General features: G+C 49.6%; 1 protein-coding gene across 1 annotated transcript in view; it reads left to right on the top strand.

Moving 5' to 3' along the window:
* The first annotated feature begins 3,458 nt into the window (after positions 1–3,458).
* EXOC4 (exocyst complex component 4) overlaps positions 3,459–8,273 on the top strand; it is a 499,321-nt gene continuing 494,506 nt past the window's right edge. The window contains exon 1 of the mRNA XM_044279994.1: positions 3,459–3,575. Within this exon, the coding sequence (XP_044135929.1) occupies positions 3,508–3,575 (68 nt within the window). The 5' untranslated portion in view covers positions 3,459–3,507. The remainder of the gene's footprint in view (positions 3,576–8,273) is intronic.

Here is an 8,273-nt window from a genome sequence, read left to right as displayed (position 1 = left end):
AAAGTCAGTTCCTGTTTTAAACCTCAAGGTGAAGTGTCGTCTCATTCTTGGGGGAGGATTTATTGCATGCTGTCCCAGTTTGACTGCTAGGAGTGAAAACCTATTTGTATGGTTCCTATTCAACTGCCTACAGCATTCATTGCTGGGAGAGGATTTATATGCTGGTTTGGTGATTGTGGTGTCTGCCAGAGTGCTTGGAAGCCTCAGGAAAACGCTAGGCGCATCCGTAAACGGAGGTACTCAGTCGGGGTGCCAGGTGATCCGTTACAAGAATGTTGACGAGCACAAGGCTGGAGATCATTATGTCAGGCTGATTGGGTTAAAATGGCAGACTTAACCTGTTAAAAGGAGGGTGATGCTTGAAATCATTGTTCTTCCATTGTTAACCATGGTGACCTGCAAAGGAACGCGTGCAGCCATCATTGCGTTGCATAAAAATGGCTTCACAAGCAAGGATATTGGGGCTACTAAGATTGCACCTTATAGGATCATCAAGAACTTCAAGGAAAGAGGTTCAATTCTTGTTAAGAAGGCTTCAGGGCTTCCAAGAAAGTCCAGCAAGCGCCAGGATCGTCTCCTAAAGAGGATTCAGCTGCGGGATATGAGTGCCACCAGTGCAGAGCTTGCTCAGGAATGGCAGCAGGCAGGTGTGAGCGCATCTGCACGCACAGTGAGGCGAAGACTTTTGGAAGATGGCCTGGTGTCAAGAAGGGCAGCAAAGAAGCCACTTCTCTCCCAAAAAACCCCATCAGGGACAGATTGATCTTCTGCAGAAAATATGGTGAATGGACTGCTGAGGACTGGGGCAAAGTCATATTCTCAGATGAAGCCTCTTTCCGATTGTTTGGGGCATCAGGAAAAAGGCTTGTCCGGAGAAGAAAAGGTGAGCGCTACCATCAGTCCTGTGTCATGCCAACAGTAAAGCATCCTGAGACCATTCATGTGTGGGGTTGCTTCTCATCCAAGGGAGTGGGCTCACTCACAATTTTGACCAAAAACACAGCCATGAATAAAGAATGGTACCAAAACACCCTCCAACAGCTACTTCTTCCAACAATCCAACAACAGTTTGGTGAAGAACAATGCATTTTCCAGCACGGTGGAGCACCGTGCCATAAGGCAAAAGTGATAACTAAGTGGCTCGGGGACCAAAACGTTGACATTTTGGGTCCATGTCCTGGAAACTCCCCAGATCTTAATCCCATTGAGAACTTGTGGTCAATCCTCAAGAGGCGGGTGGACAAACAAAAACCCACTAATTCTGACAAACTCCAAGAAGTGATTATGAAAGAATGGGTTGCTATCAGTCAGGAATTGGCCCAGAAGTTGATTGAGAGCATGCCCAGTCGAATTGCAGAGGTCCTGAAAAAGAAGGGCCAACACTGCAAATACTGACTCTTTGCATAAATGTCATGTAATTGTCGATAAAAGCCTTTGAAACGTATGAAGTGCGTGTAATTATATTTCACCACATCACAGAAACAACTGAGACAAAGATCTAAAAGCAGTTTAGCAGCAAACTTTGTGAAAACTAATAATATTTGTGTCATTCTCAAAACTTTTGGCCACGACTGTATGTGTGTGTGCAAACGTTACAGTGCAGTGCTGTCTGTGTAAGGGATACAGTGCAGAACGGTGCGTGCAAAGCATATAGTGCAGAGCTGTGCGTGTAAGGGATACTGTGCAGAGCTGCGCCGTATCCTTTACACATGCACAGCTCTGCACTACTGTATATCCCTTACACACACATAGCTCTGCACTGTATCCCTTACACGCACAGCTCTGCACTGTATCCTTTACACACACATAGCACTGTGCCGTATCCTTTACACACACAGCACTGCACTGTATCCCTTACACATAGCTCTGCACTGTATCCTTTACACGCACATCTCTGCACCGTATCCTTTACACACACATAGCACTGCGCTGTTTCCTTTACAAACGCACAGCTCTGCACTGTATCCTTTACACACAGCTATGCTCTGTATCCTTTGCACGCACAGCTCTGCACTGTATCCTTTACACACACAGCTCTGCTCTGTATCCTTTACACACAGCTATGCTCTGTATCCTTTGCACGCACAGCTCTGCACTGTATCCTTTACACACACAGCTCTGCACTGTATCCTTTACACACACAGCTCTGCTCTGTATCCTTTACACACAGCTATGCTCTGTATCCTTTGCACGCACAGCTCTGCACTGTATCCTTTACACACACAGCTCTGCACTGTATCCTTTACACACAGCTATGCTCTGTATCCTTTACACACAGCTATGCTCTGTATCCTTTACACACACAGCTCTGCACTGTATCCTTTACACACAGCTATGCTCTGTATCCCTTACACACACAGCTTTGCACTGAATCCCTTACACACAGTTCTGAACTGTATCCTTTACATGCACAGCTCTGCACTGTATCCTTTACACACAGCTATGCTCTGTATCCTTTACACACACAGCTCTGCACTGTATCCTTTACACACAGCTATGCTCTGTATCCCTTACACACACAGCTTTGCACTGAATCCCTTACACACAGTTCTGAACTGTATCCTTTACATGCACAGCTCTGCACTGTATCCTTTACACACGCACAGCCTGCACTGTATCCCTTACATACACATAGCTCTGCACTGTATCTCTTACACACACAACTCTGCAATGTATTCCTTACACGAACAGCTCTGTACTGTATCCTTTACACATGCACAGCTGTGCACTGTATCCCTTACACACAGCTCTGCACTGTATTCTTTACCCTCCAGTACTAGCTCCTGTGCCCGCCTGATCAGCAACAGGGGTCCGGCAGTTACTGATAGGCGACCCCTGCTGTATGCACCGCCATCAGTAAAAACACAGATGCCGGCGCATTAACCCTAGATATGCCGCAGCGCGCGCAATGTCTGTGGATGGAGGAAGGTGCCATTGGGTCCCCGCACTACTGTGACGGGAACCCGATAGCTTGGATGGCAGCCCGATGGCTTCCTTAGGCATTGTGACTGCCATCAGTACAAAGCTGTGCGTGTAAGGGATACAGTGCAGAGCGTGTAAAGGATACAGTGCAGAGCGTGTAAAGGATACAGTGCAGAGCGTGTAAAGGATACAGTGCAGAGCGTGTAAAGGATACAGTGCAGAGCTGTGTGTAAAGGATACAGTGCAGAGCTGTGTGTGTAAAGGATACAGTGCAGTGATGTGTGTGTAGGGGATACAGTGCAGAGCTGTGTGTTGGTGATGTGTCAGTACAACAGCTGTACAAGCATAGCACACCTCATGCAGCAGTCCGCAGACTCCGCAGCACAGTCTAGAATCTCCTCCCACACACGTGACTGGTCACATGCTCATGACATCATCAAAGGTCCTTGCGCCTGCTAGAGGTTTAGGATGAACACTGATCACGGGGCTGCACGCAGTGTACTCGTCGGCTGACGTAGTTGTTGCGCATGCGCAGTAGTACAGTGTGACTGTTTTGGTGTGAGAGGAGGAAGCAGGAACGTGAAGATGTCCGGATACAGGGGCCAGATGAGCAAAAGCAAAGACCCTTCTGGGTTACTTATCTCTGTCATTAGGTGCGTGATGTGCTTCTGCCCGTCAGTGTGCTGCGCCCGTCATCTGTCATACTGACGGCTGTAGTGTGAATAGTACATAGCGGAAGACGTGTGCTGAATGGGAGAGCGCATCCAGTATATGGTATCGGATACAGCGGGTCTGCGACAAGATACAGGACTGTGTCCCTTCTCTTGGGGTCTTGATGGCTGCTGTGCAGTGTGCCAGACCATGGCTGTGCCAGCTGTGCAGTGTGCCAGACCATGGCTGTGCCAGCTGTGCAGTGTGCCAGACCATGGCTGTGCCAGCTGTGCAGTGTGCCAGACCATGGCTGTGCCAGCTGTGCAGTGTGCCAGACCATGGCTGTGCCAGGCTGTGCAGTGTGCCAGACCATGGCTGTGCCGGCTGTGCAGTGTGCCAGACCATGGCTGTGCCGTGTGCCAGACCATGGCTGTGCCGTGTGCCAGACCATGGCTGTGCCGTGTGCCAGACCATGGCTGTGCCGTGTGCCAGACCATGGCTGGGACTGCTGTGCAGTGTGCCAGGCCAGTGAAGACTGTGCAGTGTACCGGTAATGGCTGTGCAGTGTGGCTGGCTGTGCAGTGCTCCAGTTCGTGCCGGTGGTGGGCTGGTGACGAGTGTGGCGGGCCATGTAGGTGATGGCTGTACAGTGTGATAGGCCGTGGCGGTGATGACTGTGCAGTGTGGCTTGCCGTGCCAGTTATGGCTGTGCAGTGCTCTAGGCCGTGCCTGTGCCAGCTGTGCAGTGTGTCTGTCCAGTGATGGCTTGTCTTCTCCCCTATGATCTGGGCCCGTCGGCCTGGCAGCTCGTTTGTGTTTTGACCATTTGCATGCCATGTTCACAGTGTGCTGCCACCATTCCTGTGTCAGGCTACTTTCACACTTGCGTTTAACTTTTCCGCTATTCAGTTCCTTCATAGGATCTTAATACCGGAGGAAAACGCTTCAGTTTTGTCCCCATTCATTGTCAATAGGGACAAAACTGAACTGAACGGAGTGCTCCAAAATGTATTCCGTTCCGTTTGGCTGCGTTCCCATACCGGAGAGCAAAGTGCAGGAAGCTGCAGTTTTCTTTCCGTCCTTGGATGCGGAGCAAAACAGATCCCCAATGTAAGTCAATGGTGCCGGATCCGTTTTCTCAGACACAATAGAAAACTGTTCCGTCCCCCATTGACTTTAAATGGAGTTAATGACGGATCCGTCTTGGCCATGTTAAAGATAATACAACCGGATCCGTTCATAACGGATGCAGATGGTTGTATTTAGGGATCAACCGATTATCGGTTTTACCGATATTATCGGCTGATATTCAGTATTTTGACCGTTATCGGTATCGGCATGTATTTTGCAGATATTCCGATAACTTATGGGGAACACAGATCGCGCTGCTGTCAGCGCTCTCTGTGTTCCCTCAGCAGCACAGGGGAGAAGGAAGCAGTGACTCCCTCCCCCTGTGCCGCTGCTGCCGCCAATGAGAGGAAGGAGGACAAGAGGAGGGGTGGGGCTATGGCCACTGCTCCACCAATGAAGAGAAATCTCTCATTCATTCATATACAGGAGGCGGGAGCTGCAGAATGACATAGCCGGCTCCCGACCTCTATTAGCGGTAGCTGCGATCTGCGGTAGTTAACCCCTCAGGTGCCGCAGATCGCAGCTACCGCTCATAGAGGTCGGGAGCCGGCTATATGATTCTGCAGCCAGCTCCCGCCTCATGTATATGAATTAATGAGAGATTTATCTTCATTGGTGGCGCAGTGCGCCCCCCCCCCCCAAGCCCTCCAGTATTAATCATTGGTGGCGCAGTGCGCCCCCCACCCCCACCCCAGTATTAAAAACATTGGTGGCGCAGTGTGGCCCCCCCCCCAGTATTAATCATTGGTGGCAGGGGCCACAGGATCCCCTCTCCCCTGCTCCTCCGATCGGAGCCCCAGCAGTGTAATCCTGGGTCTCCGATCGGTTACAATGGCAGCCAGGACGTTACTGAAGCCATGGCTGCCATGATAAGCTCCATGCTGCTGTGTGTACTATGCACAGGGCAGCAGGGACAGTGTGAGCTCCTATTCACTCTGATAGATCTCTATCAGGGTGAATAGGACAAGGGTTCTAGTCCCTAAGGGGGCTAAAAGTTTGTAAAAATAAAACACCAAAATATTAAAGGGGTTCTGCACTTTCAATTAACTGATGATCTATCCTCTGGCGTCACGACTTGTATCAACTACAGTGGGCGCGGCTAAGCTCCGTTCAAGTGAACAGAGCTTAGCTGCGCCCACTGTAGTTGATACAAGTCGTGACGTCAGTGGGCGGGCGGCCTGGCGGTAAACAGTGAGAAGGCCGCGGCGCTGCTGGAGTGCCGCTGCCTTCTCAAACAGCTGATCGGCGGGGGTCCCGGGTGTCGGACCCCCGCCGATCAGAAGCTGATGATCTATCCAGAGGATAGATCATCAGTTAATTGAAAGTGCAGAACCCCTTTAAGTATAAATGAAAAAGAAAGATTTACAAAAAAAATAACTACACGTTAACAATAAACATTAATTTTCAGCAGATTTGTGTAGGAATTTTTTTTTTTTCAAAAATGAAAATTCCCAGAATATCGGTATAAATTATCGGCCTGAAAGTTCACAAATTATCGGCCCTAAAAAAATCATTATCGGTCGATCCCTAGTTGTATTATCAGTAATGGAAGTGTTTTTGCTGAACCCTGCCGGATCCAGTAGAAACACTAGGGTGAGCGTAGCCCCAGCCTCGCCTTGTACTGTCATTTCTCCTTCACTACATGCCGCAGTTCTCCACACATGATAGATTTGTTCAGAAATGTCAGAAATCTCTGACTACTGTTAGCATAAGTCATGCCCATTCACATGTATGGAGCGTATTTTCCATTGTAGACCTTTCTGCCACAAACCTACCCTGTGTGAACATATCCATGGTGAGTCCCATTTGTGAATGTGAGCAGCACCATTCCAGTCCCATTGGCCGATCTCCAGGACATCTACATCTCAACCATGTGATTGGTTGTACCTGGTAGTGCAGCTCATCCCATTCAAGAAGCTGCCACAGCCACTGGTAAGGATGAAGCCCCTGATTGAGCTGATGGACAGGGGTCCTGGTGGCTTACCACCATGATGAAACATTGAAGGCCTGTCGGACCTTCAGTGCTATATTCCTGGAAGAAGGGATTTCCAGAGTCCCCATGGCCTAGCATGGTGCACTGCTTCTGTTTGGCAGTCCCGTAGATTGGACTGGGAGCAATTTGCGGAACGGGCGGCCCATTGTAGAAATCCCTATTCTTGTCTGCCAAACGGACAAGAATAGGACATGCTATATATTTTTAGCGGGGCTACGGAACGGAGCAACGGATGCGGACAGCACACGGAGTGCTGTCTGTATCTTTTGTGGCCCCAATGAAGTGAATGAGTCCGCACCTGAGCCGCAAAAACTGCGGCTTGGATGCGGACCCGAAAAACGGTCGTGAGCATGAGGCCTTAAAGGGATTATCCATTCCTTTTACTATTGAAGGCGTATCTTCAGGATTGACAATCAGTATTGGAGCAGCAGGAGTCTGACACTCCGCACCCCTGCCGGTCAGCTGTTTCGGAGTAGCTCTGGCTTGGTCCATTGTGCACCGAACACAGCTAGTTACTGCAGCACTGCTGCCACTGAAGTGAATGGGAGCAGTGCTGGAGTCACCATCTCCATCCACTGCAAATAGACGGAGCTACTCTGAAACAGCTGATGGGGGGTTGTCAGATATTGTTGTCCTATCCTGAGAATAGGCTATCAGTAGTACAGGGTTGGAGTACTCCTTTAAGGGCTAATGGACATAGCCATGTCACAGCTAGCTTTCAATTACAAGGACTAGTAGTATGGCACAGTAGATATTTTCTTATCTGATTTGTACTTAATCCAACAGAAATATATAGTATAAGGGTATCCCCTAGCATTGCTTCTAGGGGGTGTTCCCTCCATGTTACGGCACCATTCAGATAGAATGTATTTCATTTTGATGATCAGGCTTTGGGTTGCCCACACGTCATGTGACGTACAATTGTCTGCGACTTGGTGACTCTTGGCACTCTGATTTGGCTGATGAAGCTGGGGCCACGTGGTGACTTTGGCCACACCACACATTGCGTGGCCAAAGAGTTCAGCATCGCAACTCATGAAAGTGAACGGGGTCGCGCTGCGACCTGCAGGTTGCCACAATCTGAAAGCCTGCTTCACTAGGTTCTGCGCTGCACAGAGAGCTACTCTCTGGTGTTTGGCCAAAAAATAAAAAAACCACAGGCATATTGCTAGTGAGCTGGAGTCGTACATGTATTACATTGAAGGGGTAGGTCCGTCCCGCACGTTGGTGGTATATCACGACCACGCTCCATTCACTTCTATGGGAGCGCCCAAGATAGCCAAGCACTGGACCCCCATGGAGGTGAATAGAGAGGTGGAACCCACACCTGTCTGACATAACCTAGTGGTATGCCACCAACGTGTGAGATGGGCCAACCACTTTAAGAGCTGTGCCTTCAGTCATGTCTATCAGGTCGTGTCATTAGATGTGATGTTGCCACGTGACTAAAGTTACTGGGGCCCCTTTACTAAAGTCTCCTTTCCTGTCCGGCCGTGTAACACAATTTTGTCACACGCTGGTTTTGCGCCTTGTACGCCAGTTGGGTGTGACAGGGGCTAGGCCTCCAGCCCCGGCA

Source organism: Bufo gargarizans, chromosome 2 (assembly GCF_014858855.1).
Source record: "Bufo gargarizans isolate SCDJY-AF-19 chromosome 2, ASM1485885v1, whole genome shotgun sequence".
Taxonomy (NCBI): domain Eukaryota; kingdom Metazoa; phylum Chordata; class Amphibia; order Anura; family Bufonidae; genus Bufo; species Bufo gargarizans.
This window is presented reverse-complemented; position numbering and strand designations above follow the sequence as displayed.